At 43.4% G+C, this 23215-nt stretch overlaps 1 protein-coding gene across 2 annotated transcripts in view; it reads left to right on the top strand.

The window, feature by feature from the left end:
- The window catches only part of gli3 (GLI family zinc finger 3), a 104251-nt gene that overhangs the window by 75962 nt on the left and 5074 nt on the right, over positions 1-23215 (top strand). Inside the window, exons 6-15 of one of the 2 annotated variants that reach the window (XM_037757251.1) lie at positions 3028-3189; positions 3467-3535; positions 7159-7360; positions 9352-9571; positions 10608-10721; positions 12685-12825; positions 19900-20049; positions 20174-20338; positions 20423-20710; positions 22803-23196. In XM_037757251.1, the coding sequence (XP_037613179.1) occupies positions 3028-3189; positions 3467-3535; positions 7159-7360; positions 9352-9571; positions 10608-10721; positions 12685-12825; positions 19900-20049; positions 20174-20338; positions 20423-20710; positions 22803-23196 (1905 nt within the window). The remainder of the gene's footprint in view (positions 1-3027; positions 3190-3466; positions 3536-7158; positions 7361-9351; positions 9572-10607; positions 10722-12684; positions 12826-19899; positions 20050-20173; positions 20339-20422; positions 20711-22802; positions 23197-23215) is intronic. The other variant, XM_037757252.1, reaches the window with a different exon arrangement.

The raw sequence follows: 23215 nt of genomic DNA, 5'->3' as shown, positions 1-23215 counted from the left end.
GCGGAGCAGAAATGGGCGACAAAGCCCCTTAAAAATGATTGTTGAAATTGATTAGTGAGGTTCGATTGCTATTAGCGGGAATTCTCTGTATCGGTTTAATTCCTGTTTGAGATCAGAAGAGGTCAGGTGAGAGGCAACTAGATCCATCTCTATTAAGACCCAGGGGTTGGCGAGATGCAATCTGAGCGAGGGAGGAGGTGGATGGGAGTATTATGAGTGCGTGTGGGTGGGGGGTGCAGGTTGGAGGGAGGCTAATCCTTTTGATCTGTGAGTCATGTCAAAGACCTCTGGAGGATGCATCAGTGAGCGGCAGGGTCACGTACAGTTACAACGCTCGCGCCGAGGGAGGGTTGGATTCAAGTTCAGGGTTGGAGGGGGGGGCGTTATGTTATGGTGTCCTACTGGGAGCGTTTGTTTCCTGAGATCTCAGGATGGATTCGGACTGGGAAATCAATTAAAGTGGACATCAGAGGCATTTAAATATATAAAAAATAATACAAAATAACAATTAAAAAATAAATTATAAAAAAAGGAATATATCTGTTAGCAACTTAGTGTTGATGATGTGATTTTAGTAATTAGTAGTGCTGAAATGAGAGGAAATAATTAAGTCATATATTAAGAAAAAAATCCATATACTTGCTGTGTCCAGCTTTGCAAATGTGAGGATTTACTTGTCCTTGTTTTTTCTTTTTTTTAGCTTTCTATTCTTTAAAATTTTGGACTGCTGGTGAGAAAAAAAGAGCAATTTTAAGACATCACACTAAGACTTCAGAGTTTCCTATTTCTTATACATTTTATAGACTAGATAATTAAGTAGACCAGAGTTTACTGCTTGTTTTTTAATTCTTTATTTTATCCTACAATATTTAAAGCGTCTTTGGGAACTTTGAAAACCGCTATATAAATCTGATATGTTATTATTATTATTATTATTATAAGTAATTAATTGCAAAAATAAATTACAGAATAATCAAGATTGAAAAAAAAATTGCAATCCCATTATAGTATTTTCTGTTTTTTGTTTTTTTAATTATGCAAAACAAAGCTGTACAGCAAACTGCTGCAAATTGCCATAAAGGTTAAGCTTATTATTAAATATGTACATTCACCTTAAAGGTCTTGAAATGATGACCTGTACGACCCTCGTGTCGTCGGCCAGCGACCTTTTGGCTCTTCAGCAGCACTTTAGCTCCGCGCCTTGTGTTGAAGTGTATTTCTGATAGCGAGGGTATTTCATCTACACCGCCACACTCGACTTCATCTCATCCAGGTTTGTTAAAAGCTGTGTCAAAGTGAGGACCAAGAGTCTCACTCAACCCCTCTCCTGCTCTCCAACAGGAAGTAGATACTCCAGCTCAAACTCTCTGCCCTCCAATTTTCCATTATACCGCAACATAATGCGCGCACCAGTCTCAGCTCGCTTTAAATCAAAATAGTTCCTCCAACCTACCACATGATCCCCTTTCAGCTCATGATGCTGTGAATTGTGAATGAGGCACCTAATTACTCCTTTAATCAACCCAGTGATTAATTAACCCATCAGCTTTTGTGTTGTTAGTATATCACCACGCTTACAGGGAGCCTCCTTCTTCACTATGCTATTTTTTTTTCTACCAAAATGCACATTTGAATAATGATGAATTAATTAACAGAATCTAATGGAGATTTAAAGTGGGTGGGATTTAGTGCCACCCTCTTGCTGCCACACATTTGATTTTTTTTTTTGCTCCTTCCTCACACAATATTTCCCTCTTTTCTGTGTGCGATGGGGTTCAGAGGTAAGCTCGCCCCTGATCCTATTGTAATGCTGAAGGAGCACCCGGTGGCTCACCAAGTCCTGAGGCGCATCTCTGCCCGAGTGCCACACTGACAGCCTGCCCCCACTCCCCTCCATTTTGCCCCCAGGATCGATCTCAGATGCCAACATTTCTGATTTAGAAATTCTGCAAAGCCCTTTTCTCTGCGTGTTGGATCCTGAATGGGCCATATTATGGTTGAATGCAAAAGCAAAGCTTAGGCGGAACAGCACAGACAATTAAGAAACTCCCCCCTTCCACTGAAGACATAATACCCAGATCGAATTAATTTAGATTTTTTTCTTACATCCATTCAACCAATCATGGATGCATATTGCAGGCATACAGACCAGCCTTAAGAGGAAATCTCCTCATACAGCGTTTCTTTATTTATTTTCTCTTTATTTCTTCAGTTGAGGGGAAAATGAGCTGCAGCACTCTGTGGGTCTGAACCGATTCTATATTTGCATCCAAAACCACAGTGTTAGTCTTTTCCCTCTCTCTTTCTTAGAGTATTTGCATAAGGAAGCCCACCACCAGATGTTTATTTTTAGGCTACGGTTCAAGGACTTACTATAACTAAGGGAATGACTTGGAAAAGAGAGGCATTTTGGAGAAACAGAGAGAAAGTGAAGCAGAATCTGCTGCATCTTTATGCGTGCAGACGCATCCGGGCAGATTTAGGCCTTTTGTTTTTCTATAGAGTTTAAAGGAGCACAGTCGAGGAGCAGGTTGCATATCTGCACACTGCAGCCCTGATGTGTACAACACACAAGCACCATCTCTGGCAAAAGATGTGTCAGCCCACGTACTCTTACCACACACACATATACACACAGTCTCCCTCCAAAGTGATCAAGGAACAGTAAGAAGAAGGCTGTTAAAGAATGGTATTGTAAGACGATCAGTTATGCTGTGCTCGGCATGAGTGCATCAATCAAACACTAATGCACACTCACTGTAATCTCTGAGCAAGCATCCGCTAATCCCCAGCGAGGCTCTCCACTTCAGGTGAAGCTCCCTGTGCAGCTGTTTTGCTTAACTTGATGCTGTTGCTAATGTGCTCATTACTGTTCTGCTGAGCTGATTATCATCTAATGTAAATGAACGCAGGTTTGTAATGCAGCGCAGGTGCTCTCCTTGTTTTTTCTTCCTCTTGTTCTTTCTCTCCTTCACTTTTTGGTTACCTCGTTTCCTCTTTACTGACCCGATTGTTCTCCTGCTCCAGCCCCTCACACAGGTCTGACCACGGCCGAGTACTACCACCAGATGGCTCTGCTGGCGGGCCACCGCAGCCCTTACGCGACCGACCTGCTCCCCTCTGTGGCGTCCACGGCCGGTGCCAGCAGCGCCAGCGCCTTGCACATGGAATACCTGCAGGCAATGGAAAGTAAGTCTGCGCTGATCTCACACATGACTCATAGATAGTTTATGACACTCACATGAGCCCAATTTGAAGTGTCTCAGGAGTGCTGACCCAGGACCACCACATACACAGTATTATGACATGAGGTCCAACTGGTCCTGACTCAGCAGTTTGTGTGTGGATTTACAGACCATGGGAGATTTCTGAACTCAACCTCAAGTTCAAGTTAATACATCAGTTCTTCACAACTCCTGCCAAGTTGGATGAATAGAATAATATCATCCATTTTGTGTATTTATAGTGGCCAGCAAATCGTCGCTGTGCCTTGAAAACCACGCATCTCCAAATTGTCAACTCTTCATGTGCTACGGTAATAAAACACAGCCCTGTTTTCAGCTTTGTGATGATACATATTTTGATTGATGTTAAAAATGGTAAATGGTTTATTTAGCAGAAGTTTTTTCCCAAAAAATTCAAGACCACTAAATTTAGAGAATTGTGATTTTCAGTAGACGGCAACGATCTACATTTCACCTATTGCAGATCATCCAATTTCTAGGCATCTAGGCTAAAACCAGACTAAATTCAACAGCATTTCAATACGCAGCATATCCTTACTACACACTGAAATGTAGTTATTGAAATGACACATTTGTGCCCAAAGACTACATTTAGCATGATAAGGAAAAATGCCTTTTCGAAATTCTTGAAATTTGGTAATGACATACTTTGGTCAAGTATTTAACAGTACAACTTTGACATTTTTATATCACATGAAAAATCTTTTTTTTTGTTGATAGTCAAATCAGGATTTTTGAGGAAAAACTCTAACATTGTGTTTATTAAATGTTTTCCATATAAAATCTATCTTTTACGCTGCATATTTGTGCATATCTCTGATATTCAACTTGTTATGAGTTCATATACCAAATACTTCATTGTGCTCTTTGTATTTTATTAGATACAGACATTTTCTCATCATACCATATCTACAATTTGGGCACATGGGACTATTGTTTTTTCCGGAAATATAATGGAGTCTATTGCAAAAAAGAATAGTCCCATGCGCCCAAATACTAGATGTAATATGACAAGAAAAACTACCTTTTCAGACAAATGGTTTGACCGATTTTGAAAATTTCTTCACATTTGTGCTCAGGAGCAGAGAACATTTCCACCAAACAAAATAAACAATTTCAGTTGCTGGCACAAATGGGTTAAACAACAGTTTTAGGTAACCTAGACATATAAAAACCAGGTGAAAAGACACCCACCAAATCCATGCCTACTGGGTATACACCTTTAAGTATTATTACCTGCACATTATAGCATGGGTGGCCCCGGTGGGAATTCACCTTCTAAAACGCACCTCTCCTGCGCTATATATAGATCAGCTCAACCACGGCGAGGAGGGACCTGCAACTTTACTTTGACACGATTTAAATGAGCTATTGTCTTAATGTGTTGGGCTCAGGACTGTGTGCAGAGGACTTATGCTAATGAGTTATTTTAAAGTGTAAATAGGAAATTAAACGCACAGTGAATCTCGGAAAGGTCAGACAGCCTCACCCCGCTCCCTTTGATGAGAATGTATTTAGTCAGGCAGACGCCGCTTTCATGGAAATCCGGGGTGAAGTTCTCCCCATTCCTCAGAACAAACTAATTAAAACTAGCCAAACTTGTGCGGGTATCAGAAAATTAATTGCTATTAAGTGGGAATTGGAATGTCCCGCCATTCATCACTGGAGAAATCCTTTCTTCTGTGTCACTTTTTAAGATTAATAGACTGAAACAAAACAATTAGGGCCAAATTTAAGTGGAGATGCGACGCTCCTCACTTAAAAAAACGCCTGTGATCATTGCTGGTAATAACTCATCATGTTTCAACAATGTGTGTTCCAACGCCTGGAAAATTAACACTTTAAAGCTTTGTTGGATTTCAGAGAAAAAAACATACAAAGAGAAGAGTCTATCAAGAGGCTTTCGCTGATAATCTGGGCTACCATGTTACTGCGGCTATTTTAGTCTATTTCACATCAGTGTAATTACCTTCAGAGAGAGTTGTGCTAATGAAACAATGAGCCTGTCCTGCCTATTTGTGCTTTAATGGGCTATTGTCTACGTTCCTACTGCCTAATTAGTGCCACAGCTCTCATAGATCGTTAAGTCTGGTTCATTTTAATTTCCTTGCTATTTTGTCTACTGATTTTTCTTATTAATAGTAATATTTTAGTAACATTTTGATACAAACAAACCATTTAATTGTAGTTATTGATTACACCTCTTGGGCTGTAATAAAAGTAGATTGCCAATAATTGCATCTTTTCAGCAAAATTTACTAAAACGCTTCCATAAACAAAAAGTGACACATAATCTTTAGAGAGTAGAGAAATAGGATTACTGTCATATTCAATGTCACAAGAAATATTGTTTTCGGTTGCACAAAAAAAATCCTGTCCGGCCTTCTATTCACACTTCAGCCCTCCTGTGTGATCGCGTCCCTCTCAGGTGGCCCCCAAAGTGTGTCGGCGAGGGTTCAACCCCAGTTTTTTATTTCCAACGCCGTCAGTCCGGCGTGTCTGAACCCTCCCTGGCCACGAGAATTAATGACGCGGCGCGTAACCAGCCGTCCCGTCCATAAATCAAGAGGAAATTAGAGGGACAGTCCTGCTACGAGCCGGGACGCTCCTCTCTCCGTCTCCCTCGGTTGGCCGATTTATCATTTGGGTTGTGCATTAATAAACACCACTCCCATGAGGCTTTGCAGTGGTGGGGCGCTGGCCCTGCTCCTCCGCAGTCTCTCACTTGTGGTTGATTCGGCTTGTTTAAAAAGTGTCAGGTGTGTCAAATTTTGTCCAAAGGAAGAGGATAAAGGAGGATGTTTTTTTGCAGGATTATATATATTTGGTTCACGCTGAAAGAAATAGTGAAAAATCAGACGTCGAGGAGACAAACTACATTGTATTTAACAATTGTGTGCGCTCAGGGATTTGTATTTGTATACGTATGCCCCCTCTCTTACACCTCCTTCACTAAGACATACAAAAAAGACAGATTTTCCATACAATGACAATGTAAAGGGGGCGTTGCTCTCCATACAGCTTCACGCGGTAGTCGAAACTCAGGCCTCCGTATGCCAGAACACCACCGCTGCCACCGCAGAGGCATCCACACAACACACATTCACATCCACACACTCTGATTACCATGTGAATGGAGCGCTCTGTAATCGTTGGATGTGTCAAACGGGAGATGGAGCATTTACGTTTGGGAGATGGATGGATTGTGGGGGACGTAAATATGGAGGGGGGTTATCGGGGCTGCGTAAGCTGGTTTTGTTTGCCTTTATAAAATAACTCAAAATGTTTTATTTCCAAGTCTTGAGTCACAAAGTCATTGTGTCAGTTCATGCACAAAGCGCGACATCCCCTCAGCGCTTCTTTCCCCCTCCTTCCATCTCCCTCTGTTTTTCCCTGTCTTGTTTGTGACATCTCCATGTGAAAAGACAACAAAAGTCATGTTTTAATCTCTACCCGTGGCTCATTGTATGTGCAGAGAGAATGGTTGCGCCGTTTCCGCCTTTTACCTTTTCAAAACCCCTTTTTAGTATTTCCAGTCAACACTGATTGCATTTGAATAACGAGTCAAATTGGACTTGATTAAATATTACCATACACAGTTGGAGCATTTCTCCAACATAAAAGACATGTTTTCTCATGGTTGAAATGCAAGCAGTGCATCAAGTGACAGCTGAACACTCATTCAGACGAGCCTTTTGTCTGATGATTGACAAAAATGTCATCTGTTAGGGTTAGATTAGGTTAGAGTTTGGATGAAGTCAAAGAGAAATCACTTATTTGTATGAATTTAGCAGAAAAACATACAACTGAGGGAGCAGATAAGGTTTGATTTACACTTTTAAAGATCATTTTAACCTTTCACTTTCACAGTCGTTCTTTTCCAGTGCCTCACTCTGATCTCCTCATCTTGCAGACTCTCGCTTCTCGAGCCCGAGGCTGCCGTCACGGCCCAGCAGGAAGCGCCCGCTGCCCATCTCGCCGCTCTCTGAGCACAGCTTCGACCTGCAGACGATGATCCGCAACTCGCCCAACTCTCTCGTCACCATGCTGAACAACTCTCGCTCCAGCTCCTCCACCAGCGGCTCCTACGGTCACCTCTCTGCTGGAGCCATCAGGTATAGCTGACTGAAAAATTGTCCTGCATGAAATATTCTTAAAGATCATTATTAATTAAGGCTGTCAATCGATATATATTTAATCACAGATAGTCAATCGCGATTACTCGCAAATTCATTTTACATTTTTTATCTGTTCAAAATGTACCTTAATTGGAGATTTGTCAAGTATTTAACACTCTTATCAACATGGGAGAGGGCAAATATGCTGCTTTATGCAAATGTATGTAAATATTTATTATTGGAAATCAATTAACGACACAAAACAATGACACATATTGTCCAGAAACCCTCACAGGTACTGCATTTAGCATAAAAGATATGCTCAAATCATAACATGCAAACTGCAGTCCAACAGACAACAACAGCTGTCAGTGTGTCAGTGTGCTGACTTGACTATGACTTGCCCCAAACTGCATGTGATTATCATAAAGTGGGCATATCTGTAAAGGGGAGACTCGTGGGTACCCATAGAACCCATTTTCATTCACATATCTTGAGGTCAGAGGTTAAAGGACCCCTTTGAAAATGGCCAAGCCAATTTTTATTATTTATCTCAGACTGGGTTTGAGGCGTAATTCTTAAACAGAAAGCCTGCGTTAAAAACTGGAAGTGTGGGGTTTGAAAGAAGTGATCTTTTAGGAGGTAGGGAGGTGTTTTGAAAGACACTGTCAAGTTGCATTATGAGAAATGTAGGATTCAGTTTTTTTGGAGCTTTTATGGACAAAAAAAACCCAGGATATTTCAGCTTTTGCTGCTTCGATTTCTATTCTTTTTGAAAAATCTGTCTATTGTGAGTCCCTAAAGGTTAGGGAAGTGCATACAAAATCACTGGATTACCCCTTTAAAGTTATAAAATGATAACTCTTATGCTGTCAAGGATGCCTTTCAGGAGCTTTGATTGACTGCGTTCCTCTCAAGGTGGTCATTCAGGGACTAAAATGTGCCAATGATAACTCAAACAGCAGCATCTCCGCTGGGGGAATGATGTTGTAAATGATTTTCTAATATCATTGATTGTTTTTTTTTCATACATCACCATGATATTACTGTAGCTATAATGCACTCTGTGTGAGAGAAAGAAAGTGTGTGGTGGAGCGAATAAGAGAGTGTGTGTGTGTCGTCCATGTCAAACCCCCATGTGGGTGACGATCTCCCAGCCAGCCAGTCAGCCGGCCTCCCCGGCGGCTCGTGTCAGTCATCCGGTACACCTCGCGGAAACATCACATACATCACGCCCCGGTACCAGAGGCGAGCAGAGGGAAGCAAAAGAAAAGAAAAGAGAAGGGGGAAAGGAAAGATCCATCGCCCCACCCACAGCCATTGATCAGCGATCTGTAAGGAGAGCCTGATCAATCACACTGCGCGCTCAGCCACTGTCCCACTGACAGGACCCGAATAGCCAGAGCCAACAGACTGATGAGTGATATGACAAGCGGATGGGCCCCCAAATGTGTCTCGGCCCATTGATTTCCACTCGGCTCGTAATAAGATCAGCAGACATATGGGTCGCAGCGAGAGCGAAGCGTCAGAGCGCAGGATGAATGGAGGCCGCTGCTGTCGAGCCACACAGGTCTGTGTTTATCTGGTGGTTCACCTGTGGTTACTAAGACCCCGGAGGAGGTTTGGTGGCTTCTGGGATTTTTTAGGGTAAACAAAGTTAGCTCAGGTTGAGGGAGCTTTATTTACATGGCGATACGACACACTCCAGATTGTTTATCATCTGTATCATTTGCCCAGTGGAAGAATGACATACTGCCTTACACAGACCACATGATAATTCACTGTGTGTTAACAAGCTGAACATTCATTGGCAGGGATTTGCCGGCAGCCCCGTGGTTCCAGCATTACCACACCATCTCCTGTCAGATTGTCCTCAGGGACGAGAAGCTATCCAGAACAATCCATTTACTCACTGTCTTTTCCTTTCTTTGCAACTGATGTTTTAGTGAAGTTTAATCTTATGATTATTTTATTATTTTGTTCTCCAGCCCAGCGTTGAGCTTCGCCTACCCTCCAACCCCGGTGGCTTTGCACGTGCACCAGCAGCTGATGGGCCGTCAACCGGGCCTCGTGGGCTCTGCCTTTGGCCACAGTCCGCCCCTCATCCACCCGTCGCCGGCCTTCGCCACCCAGAGGCCCGTACCCGGCATCCCTCCCTCAGGGCTCAGCGCCAGCGAGCGCTCAGCCCTCTCCAACGACTCCTCACAGGTGAGAGCGGCGGCAGGCGCCTGTGCGATTCATCATCACAGGTAATAGATAGCGGCGTCGCATGCCAGCCACATCTCAGCGAAAAACGCAGCGAGCTACCACGGTACAGGCAGGACCCCCCCTCCGCGCGCTCATCTCCTGGGAGTTACTCCTACTTGTGTTGTCTCTTGTTTTTAGCCTGCCGAGCACGGCCCAGAACGCGCCTGCAGCAAACAACAAGGGGCTTGTTAGCATAGAATCCCACTGCTGACTCCATTAATCACTAGAGAGGGAACAGGGATATAGAGAGGCAATATTGACATGGATGGATGGATCCAAAGGGGCTTTTTCTCTCCATCCTCAGCCCTTACTCGATGTGCGGGCCCACGTTTGAAGTAAATATTCAATGTTCATTACCCGTCCTCCCTGCTGTTTCCCATCGCTCCATCGCTGAGGCCTCATTCAAATTGGGCGCACCAAAATTGCCTTTTCCTTCTCCTGAATGAACTGAATATTGCTTTGGGGCCACGGCCCAATCTCATATGTTGCAGTGAAGATAGTAACGTGTTACAGAGACTGACAGGATCACTACAACTCCGAGAGTCCTGTGAAAAACAGCAACATTAAGGGAGTCAACATTTATAAAAAAAACAAGGAAACTTCCTTTTACTTGTTAATTCTTTTACGCTTATGAGCTTTGTATGTAACAACGATTCCCCAAAGGGCGAATTTAAGCCAGGGCCAAAGTCAGGTCATCCATTGGTTCAGTCAGTGAATGGTTCATTGAATTGGTCCATGAGTTTGTTTTAATTGCTGTGATTAGAGGAGCTAATGTGATTCAGTGAATTGCTTAGTTTTTCATGTGCACAGTTAAAGCTCTTTCCTGATACGGAAATCATTACGGTTCAACCACAGTTGTTTTTTTTTCCTGCTTGATTAAGTAAATGATTGATTGACTTATAAGCATCACATGCATTTTTAATGATACTATAGAGGATAACTTAAGAAATATCAGTAAAATATGACATTAAATCATCTATATTTTCTGTTTCCGCAGACCAAACCAACAAGTGAATCTGCGGTTAGCAGCACAGGAGACCCGATGCACCACAAACGCTCCAAAATGAAACCAGAGGAAGAGTTGCCGAGCCCAGGCGCTGTGAGCGTACAGGTGAGGACTGTCTACATTCATCAGCAATATAAAAATATTAGAACTGTCCTCTACCATAGAAATTCGTAGTCGACTAACAATCATATGATTTTGTCGAGTAATTGATTCGTTGATTTAATCGACAGATCTGTCAGAATCACACAAAAGTACCACTTTGAATAAGACCAAAATGTCCAATTAGTCGACTAATCGACCAAGAGGGGGCAGCCCTAAAAATATATTTTCAGTTGTAGGATATTCTTCAGCTATCAGGAAACTGTTTGGTAAAACCCAGAATTCACCAACGGGGTTTTTATTTTTAGATTTTTCCACTAGAATAGAAAGCCCGTATAATGACTGGTCACCTGCCAACGTGGCTGCAACAATAGACAAGCTTACCAGCCACAGTTTGTATTTATTTACCTGCATTTCTTGGTGTTTCCCGCCCTGCTCTTATCAGACGCTGTTTCCGAAAGCAAAACAATTCATTGATCTTTAGGAGACGAGAAGGAAATTGTTTTTGCTTTTGTTTAATCAAAATTTTAAGTGGCTGGAAAAGAGAAATGTGATAACAGTAAGTGTTTGTATTTGCAGGAAAAACCTTATTAGAGTCAATATTCAGGCAGCAGCAGATTCAGCCTGAGGTGTGTGGTGGAAGCTCGGGCTCTCCTGTATTAGCCCACACCACAACTCCCCGCTCCACTCAGCCTGCTAACTGTGACAGTGAAATATGTCTGGGCTAATAGAGCAACCTACAGCAGGAAAAGGGGGTTAGATTCCTCAAATGCTCGCCACGGTCCTGTCGTATAACAACCCCCAAATACAGAGTGGGGCTTTCAGCGCTACATTTCCGCTCTCCACACTTTTTCTCCCAGGCAGCCAAACAAGGCCAGATTCACAGGAGACCTGTGACCAAATCATTTTTGGCTGTGCCTTAGATGTAAACCAGCAGGGCCGTAAAAAATGACTTTAATGACAGATTTGGATGGACTGATGTTGGCGAGAGGAAGGCAGTTCCTGTAGCTTTCTTACATTTTTATTATTTATTTGTATTTATTATTTATTTTCTTTCTATTTCTTTTTACTTTTTCTTTAATTTTTTTTAATTTTTTTACGTCGAGCCTGGTATGAAATGCATTTATTGCCATTATTTTCACGTCATTGTGTCGGTTGTTGTACTAGAGCTTGGACTGATGTCAGGGAGAGGAAGGCAGTTCCTGTAGCTTTCATACTTTCTTATTTATTTTTTATTTTTTATTCATTTTTGATATATTTTTCATTTTATTTTTTACGTCAAAACTGGTATTATATACATTTATTGACATTATTTTCACGTTGTGCTCGGTTGTTGAACTAGAACTTGGACTGATGTCGGGAGAGGAAGGCAGTTCCTGTAGCTTTCTTACATTTTTATTATTTATTTTTATTTATTATGTATTTTTTTTTTATTCCTTTTTTCTTTTTCTTTAATTTCTTTTCTTTTTTCTTGTTTTTTTACGTCGAGCCTGGTATTCATGCATTTATTGGCATTATTTTCACGTCATTGTGCTCGGTTGTTGTACTAGAGCTTGGACTGATGTCGGGGAGAGGAAGGCAGTTCCTGTAGCTTTCATACATTTTTATTATTTATTTTTATTTATTTATATCTTTATTTAGTTTTATTTCTATTTTATTTTTTATTTATTTTTATTATAATTTTTTTTTTTACATCAAGCCTGGTATTAAATACATGTATTGGCATTATTTTCACATTGTTGTGCTCGGTTGTTGAACTAGAACTTGGACTGATGTCGGGGAGAGGAAGGCCTGTGGCTTTCATATATTTTTTATTATTTATTTTCATTTATAATTTATTTTATTTTTTATTTTTTATATATATATATTTATATTCATTGAGCCTGGTATTAACTACATTTATTGACATTATTTTCACATCGTTGTGCTCGGTTGTTGAACTGGAACTTTTTCCGCTGTTGTTCCTCAGGACCATCCGGATGGGATGACCCTGGTGAAGGAGGAAGGGGACAAGGATGAGAGCAAACAGGAGCCAGAGGTGGTCTATGAGACAAACTGCCACTGGGAGAACTGTTGCCGCGAGTTCGACACGCAGGAGCAGCTAGTACAAGTGAGTATCGCAGCTGAGAAATTTCAATATCCAAAATATGTTGTTTGCTGCTGTTAAGGAGAAGGTTTGCATTTCACTCTCTCACTTCCTGTAGGCAGAGAAGTGTTCACACTTGACCCCAGTTGTTCTCCAGGACCAGAGTTTCTTGTAGAGAAACCGGGAGACACAACAGGGTGTTTACGACTGTAAGATGGGTGAAGCCTTACATAAGCATCTTTCCAAAAAACACACAGCAAAACTACAACGTCTCTTAGTTTGTATGCTGTGAGAGTTTCCTCTCAAGCTCAGTAGATCCCAGCAACATCGACTGCAGCTGTGCCATTCTGCACAATGCCTCCTATCAGGCCACAACCTCTGTCTGCGTGTCTGTTGCAGCAGCAAACCTACAGTAGAGGCAGAGCTGCAGGCATTGACTGATACTGCTGCTGGATTCCTGATTGGATCCAGGGACGGTGGTAATGGGCTCAGAAGCTGGAGAGCACATCTCACAGCTGAACGGTGCTAACTGATTTGGCGGGTTAAGCCTCCCAGAGTCAGGATGTGAGCTTTGTGTCCAACACTGGACCGGCCTTCCTCCTCCTGTCTGTTATCAGAACTCTCACACAACCCAGGAGATGGATGGCTCACTCACTGCTGAGCTAAATATTAATGACATTATGGTCGCGTCAACCCCCCCGATACTTACACTGACGCTATTAGCTCTGCTGCTCTCTCGCGGCCTGTGAACCGCTCAGCCGTCAGCCAACTGAGAGAGAGCACGCCGAAGTTGGAGAAGTGATGAAAATACACCAATATGATGCTGTGAACAAGGGACGCACACACATGAAACACACATCAGCACACATCTGATAGAAAGATCCTCAGCTCTCCACAGCTGTCTATTTGCCGTCTTGACATTGCAATCCTCAGCCGCGGTGGTAACCCCTATCTATAATTGATATCCTCAGCGCGGAATGGGCTGCCTCCCGTGTTTGAAGGGCTCGGCTCAAAGGTTGAGAATCTTGACAACTTCTTGTCCCTGTTTCAGGGGGCGGGATGGAAGGGGAGGATGGCTTGCTCACATCCTCCCCCTACTGTAGTCACACCAGGTGGCCATCTGAGCCAAACAATGTCCTCTCATCCAGCCTAACCTTGCCTAACTATCAGATCGCCATGTAGACAGACCCAAACACCAACAAAATCATTATTAGTTTTCCATTTTTCCCATCTCGGAATTGTTTTCTCTTCGTGCCGTTTGACTCTCTGATTTCTCATTTTCTATGCACATGCAGATATGCAGAGAGATGCCAATAAAAGTCTTCGCCTACAGAATCCGTGCCCTCTAATTCAGCAGAGCGGACGAGAAAATGCTCTTATCTCTGCGCACCCCCACCCCCCTCAGTAATAGGATAAGTACAGTATTTGGACCACAGTGGCTCTCCTCACACACTGGGAGGGGTTTGGGTTGGGGAGGTTTGGGGGGATTTCCATATAACCAAACAATGGAGCGTCCCTTCCCCCTTGTACTTGTCTTCTGAAATGGCTTTGGGGAAAAAAACATGATGAGGAAGAAAACTCTCCTCGGTTGTAACCGATTTAAGCACAAAGTTTATACATAGATTCATATTCAAAATGTGACTGCGTCTGCGTCATGAAATAAATGTTTCTTTTAAGTATTAAAAGTAACAGCCGCTCTGATTCAAACATCCCGTTTCCTTTGTGCTTGGCCTAATTTTAGAATTAAGCCTTCACGCCACCCTCATCGCTCTCCACCTTGTTCAAAAGCACTCCTGCTGCGCTCCTCGTGCATATTTTTACACTCTCAAGCACGCTCTCACCGCGACACGCCACGGCGTTCCTTTATCATCTGCGCTTAAGCGCTCTCGGTGCCGCCGATAAGATAAACATCAGATCTACGCAATTTAGCTTACTTATCTGGCCTACCCAGTCAGCAAAAGCGAGGCGGGTGTCAATTTTAGTTTGCTGTATTTATTTCATTTATTACATTTCAACTCTCTATACCTCTCCGTCTCCATCTCTCTCTCTCCGCTCAGCTTCAACATTCTTTTGCTTCCCCATTTTTGGGCATAAACGTCTCCCTCTCTCTCGTTTTCTCTTTCATTTTCTCTCCCTCCCCTCTTTCCCCCTTGAAGGGAGTACTTTTAAAGATAAGGCCTGGTGGCTTCTTTAATGTCTCTCTTGAAGTGGGCTTTTTTTCCACTCAGTTTTGTCGCCGGAGATGCCAACCCCACTCTCCCATAACTGCCTAATATGGCTTTGCTCAACAATTTTCTATTATTTTCTCATTGATCTATTACTGATACTTCGCCATGGAGAAATTTACAAGGGAGCTGTACATTTTCAGGGCCGTTGTATGATGAAAAAACATTCTTGTTAGCCATAGTATCCTCTCTGTGATGGCTATGAGAAAAGAGGGAGATGCATATAACCAATTAAATTTAATTATTTATTAATTTAAAGATAACATAAGAGGAAAACTTAAACTAACAGAGGCATGTGGAATCAGTGAGTGCATGAGGAAAAGTGTGGAAGTGCAATGTTGTATGGTGCAGCAACACAAACCATAAAGAGAACCAGCAACAGAGCTCCAAAAGAGCGCCGGCACACAGGGCCCAGGTGTTGCCGGTGTTGCTGATGAGCCCAGCAGGTGTTTCCATTTCACTGATGACCCTCACCCCCCAATACCTGCAGGGCAGAGAGGGTCTTCACAGTGGCAGAGCAGTTAGAGTTGTTGGATATGGACAAAAAGTAATCAAGTGTGGCGTTATGAAAGGTGAGAAAATTTGAATCAGCACAAAGTTTGTTTTTTCATCACATAGAAACTGAATTAGAATAATTTATTCTACAGTTTCTTTTTAAAGAATGACTTCTCTGTGATTACCCATTTAAAGCATATTTATCTGAGAGTTATTCCATGACCACTTACAAGAAATGTGTGATCTTGTGTGATATAACCTTCAACTGCTGAATGTGAGAGTTCAGGTTCTGTCCTGTTATTGTAGTCCTGCTAACTAACTAATTTCTGAGGCCGTTTTTAGAATATATATCAGTGGTGGAAGAAGTACTCAGATATTTTACTTAAGTAAAAGCAGCAATACCACAGTGTAAAAATACTTTGTTACAAGTAAAAGTCCCACATTTAAATTTTACTTCAGAAAAAGTACAAAATATATAATATAATATATACAAAATATACTTAAAGTACCAAAAGTAAAAGTACTCATTATGCAGAATAATATATATTATATTGTTGTATTTTAATTATTGATGCATTAAAGTGTTCATCACTTTGATGCAGCAGCTGGTAACGGTGGAGCTCATTTTAATTACTTTATATACTGCTGGGTAGTTTATAATAACACACCATCATTTATTAGTTTATATTTTGTATTAATAATCTGAATCTGTAAAGTAACTAAAGCTGTCAGATAAATGTAGTGCAGTAAAAAGTGCAATATTTGCTTCTGACATGTAGTGGAGTAGAAGTATAAAGTAGCATCAAATGGAAAAAGTACTTCATAATTGTACTTAAGTACAGTACTTGAGTGAATGTACTTATTTTTCACCTCTGCTATGTATGGGGGGTGTCTGATGGCGTTGGTGGTCTGTCTGTGTGTGTTCTCACAGCTCATCAGGTCTTTGCCACCCTCCACAGTCTCCCCATCCTGTTCCAGGTCATCTACATAGGTGGCGCTGTGAAGTCCTTGTTCTTAGACGGGGAGCCGGCTCTCCCCGTGTGCAGCCTCATAGAGGCGGCCGCTGTGCGCCTCCCCGGTGTTAAAGGGAGATAAACGCGGGTGCAGTCTGAAGGCAGCCCCCCTCCCTGGCTGCTGGCGCAGGCTTTTAATTGGTAAAATGCAGATTTTTTTTGATCAGGAGAAGGATTAGGCCCCTTATCTGTCAAGAGTATCTTACTCTAAGATGAAAAGACTGTGCTGAATTACACATGCCAATTCTAGCTCCCTGCCCCCTGCTCGCTCACTCACTTACTCTCCATCCTCACAATTTCTCCCCCTTTTTACTTCCTCCCTCCTCCTTCCCTCCCTTCTTTGCCTTTTTCATGCTCTTTTTTTCCCCCCTCTCTTTACACAAAGCACTTCAGCAACTGACATCACAAAAGAGCATATGATTTATTAGGCGGTGTTTGATAAAGCTAAACGGTGTTGCGGGTCCCACAGCTTAGTGAAATTGCCTTGTAAACAGGCCCTCTTTTCATGCACGCTTGCATTCTAATGCATGAGGGCTGTGTCCCAGAGAGGGTTTGATAAGGAGACGTGGAGATGGATACTGAAGTGGGCGAATGTTGAGAAATGGCACTAAAGGAAAGATAGGATTCTGTGTATTACAGGAATGTGTGTAGAGATGGGTTTGAGCGTTCAGATAGAGGGACGGAAAATAATTTAGAATCTTTTATTTTTGTAGAAAACATTAAAAACACCAATCAAAATGTGATTTAATGCTATTTATGTATATGGATGTTTTAGCCATGCACCCAAGCAGCAGGGGTCTGTACCAAGAAAACCATGCACCTGTGTGTATATGTGTGTGTGTGTGTGTGTGTGTGCACCTCTCATACGTCACAGGCGGCTCCAGTGTCCCCTGTGTCCGTGTCCCCGGCGCTCCCTGTCGCGCGACTCCCTCCTAAATCCATCTTGGTGGCGTTTTTACAGTTGTTGGCCGATAAGCTGGCAGGGGGAAGATGAATAACCTGCCGCGCCGCCGCTATCAGCACCTGTTTGTCGATTTAGCCGGCCAACAGGGCCTGTCTGCTCAGCATGGAGATTATTGATTCAATAAGAATTGCCATTAGATCACGCCATTAGGTTCCTCGGCGGCCCCTCTCCCCGTGCTGTCTGTCCCCCTCTCTGTCAGCTCCGAGGCTCATGCATCACACCCGTCAACGACCTCCTTCATTTGTACAAACAGGGCGCAAGTGTGTATATGTGTGTGTGTTGTGCCAGCCACCCCGCGTGATCCAACGCCAGGGCGCTCTCCCCATCGCTCTCAGCCGGGGGATATTGAACGCCGCTCGCAACAGAGCGATTGCTTGCCACAGGGATTCCCTCACAGAGAGGAAGAAAAAGAGAAGACGAGTCAGGTTTTTCTGAGACCGAGGTGGGGAGAAGATCAATCTTGGGGGGAAACTTCACTAACGTCCGTGGTCATCCAGTCCCCAATCATTTTCTGTGGAATTAGTCTTGTTTTGTCACTTTAGAATTAAAAAAATGTCAAGTGAGAATAATGGAGGTCCTTTGCGGATACATTAATGTCAATTTCACCCTTTGCTTTTGCTGTCGCACCCTGCTGGTACTGCGCTGACTCATTTGTCGATACTCCCCCTTTACTGTTACCGGGAGGAGTGCAGTAGCAGACTTGGGGTCTTGAAGAAAGATTAAAAATAAAGGCGGCTTCTGTTGGATGTCACGGTTGTATGTGGGGTCATGATCTGGCCAGTGGGCAGGGCGCAGTGAGGGTACAAAGATGCCATTGTCAGAGCGGTGTCCTGCCTGGAGGGGAACTGACCCTGGATGCTTTATTTGCTTTGTTGCTGCATGTTTTATAGTTCAACAATCTTGCGAGTGAGTGCTCAAAGAGAGCACGTTTTCCCCAGACATTTAAGAGCATTCAAAGTCAAGTCTCTATTTATCTCCCTTCCTTCTCTCCTGTTTCCATCCGTCCCTCTTCATTCACCCCCGAGGTAAAAAAGACTCTTCTCCGCTGCTCAGGAATGTAATAATACCGGTTTCTTCTGGTCAGGATATTGTGTCTGTCTCCCCGGGTTTAAATTGCTCCCTGAAAGGCACTTCAGAGGCCACCACACAGTGTTGTCTCTCAAAGAGAGCGCCAGATGTTGACTTTGTCCCCAGAGGGTCTGCATGACATTTTTTTCATCCTTCATTCCTCTGTTACATCCACCACTTACCCGGTTTTACCAGATAGTTAGTGAGGAAAGAGGGAAGATGGAGCAGGAGGAAAAAGGTGGCGCTCACAGATATAATGCTTGGCTGGAGTTGTAAAGCCCCTCGCATTTCAGATGCCGCGACTGAACTTCTGATTTCTCGCCCCTATCTCCTCACCTCCCCTCCTTCCCTAAGCCTCAGATTGGAAGTTGCCACGGCAGCACAACTGTCAGCACTTGTCATGGAGGGGCGAGGGCGCCAGTCAGTGTGAAGTGAAGTGACAGGGTTTTATATGAAAATCCTGTTCGGATCGGACACTGAGACTCACGAGTCAACAGAGGGAGGCAGAGAAAGAGAAAGGAAAGAAAGAATTAAGAGAGATGAGACAGGAGAAATTAAATGGAGAAAGTACCACATGAAAAGAAATTTAAAAACAGGATAGAGGATGACGCACCAAGCCGACGCTCGGACGTCGGACAGTTTGGGGCCGTCGGTGAGCGTCCGTCTGCCTAGTTTTTGTGATTTGTCCCACATCGTCGGCTCTAGTCTGCCTGTGTTTGAGTTTTGTTGGCCGATTCAGCATGTTGAATCGGCGGTGGCGCCCCTCGGTGAGAGAAATCAGTCACGAGAGAGCAAGAGAAGAGAAATGGAAGTGAAGATAGCAAGCCAAGGAGTAAAGTCTAGAAGAAAAACACAGAAGGCTGTTCTCATTTTTCATCTTCATCTCATCTGATCATTCCAATACGGTGGTGAGTGAGAGTGGTGTGAAAATGGTCGGCAGACGCCGCTTTGTTTCATGTACGTATCATAACAACGGCTTGCATATCCGCTGTCCTCGGTCTTCCGGTTTCCATTTTTGAATGACGAATACAGATTACCGCCCCCTGCTGGTGTGGAGAGATATTTCCAATCACGCAGGTGCAAAACGTACGTGGTAGTTGGCCGTCGGCTGTCGTCTTTGCGGTTTGTTCGAGTGCAACTTTTTGGCCCAGACAAAGGCGACATAAGGCGACATGAGGCGACGCTACTGGTGGCCTTCGTCGCCGCTAGTTCTTTGATGTCGGCCTGGTGTGTCTGGGCCTTAATGCTGCAGAGCAAAAAATCCTCAAGCTGAACAACAAATCAATTCAAAGCAAAATAACTTTGGTTAAAGTTGTTTCATCTTCTTTTCCAGCACATCAACAATGACCACATCCACGGGGAGAAGAAGGAGTTTGTGTGTCGATGGGAGGAATGTTCTCGAGAGCAGAAGCCCTTCAAGGCACAATACATGCTGGTGGTCCACATGCGCAGACATACTGGAGAAAAGCCCCACAAGTGCACAGTAAGGAAACTCCTATTTGCACAGTTAATTTATTTGCAGATGAAAAGCTATTTGACACGTATCCTGCTGAGAGGAGCGATTCAGACTCTGAGTGATGTCCTCTTCTATCTCTCTCTTCCTGCAGTTTGAGGGCTGTGCCAAGGCCTACTCCCGTCTGGAAAACCTTAAGACTCACTTACGCTCGCACACCGGAGAGAAACCTTATGTGTGTGAACACGAGGGCTGCAACAAGGCCTTTTCCAACGCCTCAGACCGGGCGAAACATCAGAATCGCACACACTCTAACGAGGTATTAACAAATTTCACACAGTTGAATGAGGTGTTCAAAAGCAAAGTGTTTCTCACAGCTCATCTTTCCTCCTTTCATTCTCAGAAACCGTACGTGTGTAAAATCCCAGGCTGCACCAAACGCTACACGGACCCGAGCTCCTTACGCAAGCACGTGAAGACGGTGCACGGGCCAGAGGCGCACGTCACCAAGAAGCAGCGTGGGGATTACCCGCGTCCTCCGCCCCCACGGGAGCCGGGGGGCAACGGCCAGGGCCGGTCGCCAGGGCAACTGCCCCTGGGTGGGTACACGGACCAAAGGGAGTACAACCATGCTACCTCAAAACAGGATGAATGTCTGCAGGTCAAGTCCATCAAGACAGAGAAGCCTATGGTAAGACTTTATTCAAGACCTTTAACTTCATTTTGATTCTTTTCTAATACTTTAACCAAAGAAGCCAAGAGGTGAAAGTCAATTGTTTGTTCCGTTGCAACATCAGCGCCCAGCAGCAAAGCTACACTTCTGCCATTTTGGACTAAAAGCGACTACCGGACCCCATTAAAAGGTCCGCCTAAAAAGTGCTGTACAAAAGGAAAACAAAATTATTTCTATTCTATTGTCATATTCTACCGAAATGGCCTTTGTTAAACAATAAAATCAGGGCTGTCAATAGATTAAAATATTTAATGTCAAATTAATCACACATTATTTATCTGTTCAAAATGTACCTTAAAGGGAGATTTGTCCAGTATTTAACACTCTTATCAACATGGGAGTGGACAAATATGCTGCTTTATGCAAATATATGTATATATTTATTATTGGAAATCAATTAACAACACAAAGAAATGACTCCTCACAGGTACTGCATCTAACATAACAAATATGCTCAAATCATAACATGGCAAACTGCAGCCCAACAGGCAACAACAGCTGTCAGTGTGTCAGTGTGCTGACTTGACTATGACTTGCCCCAAACTGCATGTGATTATCATAAAGTGGGCATGTCTGTAAAGGGGAGACTCGTGGGTACCCATAGAACCCATTTTCATTCACATATCTTGAGGTCAGAGGTCAAGGGACCCCTTTGAAAATGAATCCTCCTCACTAAGTTTGGAGCGTTATTTAACCTCTTTCGCAACAAGCTAGTATGACATGGTTGGTACCAATGGATTCCTTAGGTTTATCTAGTTTCATATGATGCCAGTATCTGCACTCTAGCTTTAAAACTGACCTGCTACAACCTCCGAAAGATCGATTGCGTTAAAGAAATTAATGGCGTTAAAATTAATTTGCGTTAACGTGTTATTATCACGTTAACTCTGACAGCCCTAAATAAAATATTAGAAATAAAATAAGCGTTTCCAAAATGCCAGCTGCGACTGTTGTGAAACAAACACAGGAGTTTCATCTCTTTGCTTCTATACTCTTTGCTTTAACTACTAATTCCTTTACTTTAACATAGTTAGCTTAAATGTCTATTTCGGTTTTTTGTGTGATTTAACATTGAATTGGGGGCATGCACATTTAACACTTCTAATGAGCAAACTTTTTCTTCCTCTATCCAATGCTTCGGCATTTCTCTCCTTCCCTTTCTAAGGACAGTGGGTAATCAGGTGAGATAGGTGTCCCTTCACATTGCATTTGTGAAATATTCCCACTTTTTGCCATCTCGCTCATAGTTTTATTGTGTGTTTATTGTATCTTCTCATCCCATAAGTGCTTGACTTTCACCCATAACACGTCTCATTGTAGGGTTCCCTCATCCCTCACATTCATGAAAAGATTATTCTTGTGCCAATGATATTTACCAAAGGCAATGCATTTGTGTGTGAGCAATGCCCATGCCTTTGGGCAGAACTGTGAGGGCACTGAAAGTATGCCCGCTGCTGCCCAGGGCTCCATTGTGCAGCCAACTTCATTCACCAGTAAACAGGGTGAATACCCTCGAAACGCTGTCGACGATCGATGCCAAAAAAAGTAATTCCATTATTTCTCAGTGCAACATAGTTCCTAAAATTCAGTAAACAACCTAATTAGGCTGTAGCCGCTCTCACAAGAGGCCTTTATCCTATTTGCCTGTCCTCTGAAAACAACCCAAAACATGATTTATCTTTTTTTTTTCCTTTGCTCGCGCGTGTTTGTCCTGACCGGCTCACAGGGGGAGGCATTACTCATGCCCCAATAATGTGCAAAACTTCCAAACATGAATGCAGCAGTTGGTTCTGTGGTTTGGACAACCAGCTCAAACTGCAATGGTTATGTAAGATGATACGAACGCATGAATAGAATTATCTTTCATAATGGTCTGTCGATTTTTATGATCATTGTCTAATGTTATACGGAATACATCCTTCAAAAGATTGCATTGTATCATTGTTTGTGACATATGACACTGCATACCTTCTCTTGGGTTTCCTGAAATCAACTTGAGAATCATCTTATATCTTTTCTTTATTCCCTCCCCTCTCCATGTGTCCGTCAGACGTCTCAGCCAAGCCCTGGCGGTCAGTCTACATGCAGCAGTGACCAGTCCCCCGTCAGCACCTATCCCAGCTGTGGAGTCCAGCTTGCTGTGAGCGCCGGACGCTCGCCAGGGGAGGGGCTGGAGGAGGACGAGGAGCAAGAGGACATCGAAGAGGAGGTGGAGGAGGAGTGCGAGGGCGAGCGAGCCCCCATCATGGACTCCACAGTCTCCACGGCGACCGCGGCCATGCTGACCCTGCAGGCGAGGCGAAGCGTCGGCCGCCCCGTGCGCTGGATGGAGCACATCAAGATGGAGAGGCTGAAGCAGGTGAACGGAGCGCTGCCCAGGCTGGGGACCCTGTCCCCTACACCGCCCCCTAAAGGTTCCACACTACCCAACATCCTGGGGAAGGGTAAGAATCACTTTAAGTT

The sequence above is a fragment of the Sebastes umbrosus genome, chromosome 21 (genome assembly GCF_015220745.1).
Source record: "Sebastes umbrosus isolate fSebUmb1 chromosome 21, fSebUmb1.pri, whole genome shotgun sequence".
In the NCBI taxonomy this organism is placed as follows: Eukaryota; Metazoa; Chordata; class Actinopteri; order Perciformes; family Sebastidae; genus Sebastes; species Sebastes umbrosus.
The sequence above is the reverse complement of the archived record's forward strand: the minus strand, read 5'-3'. Positions and strand labels throughout refer to the sequence as shown.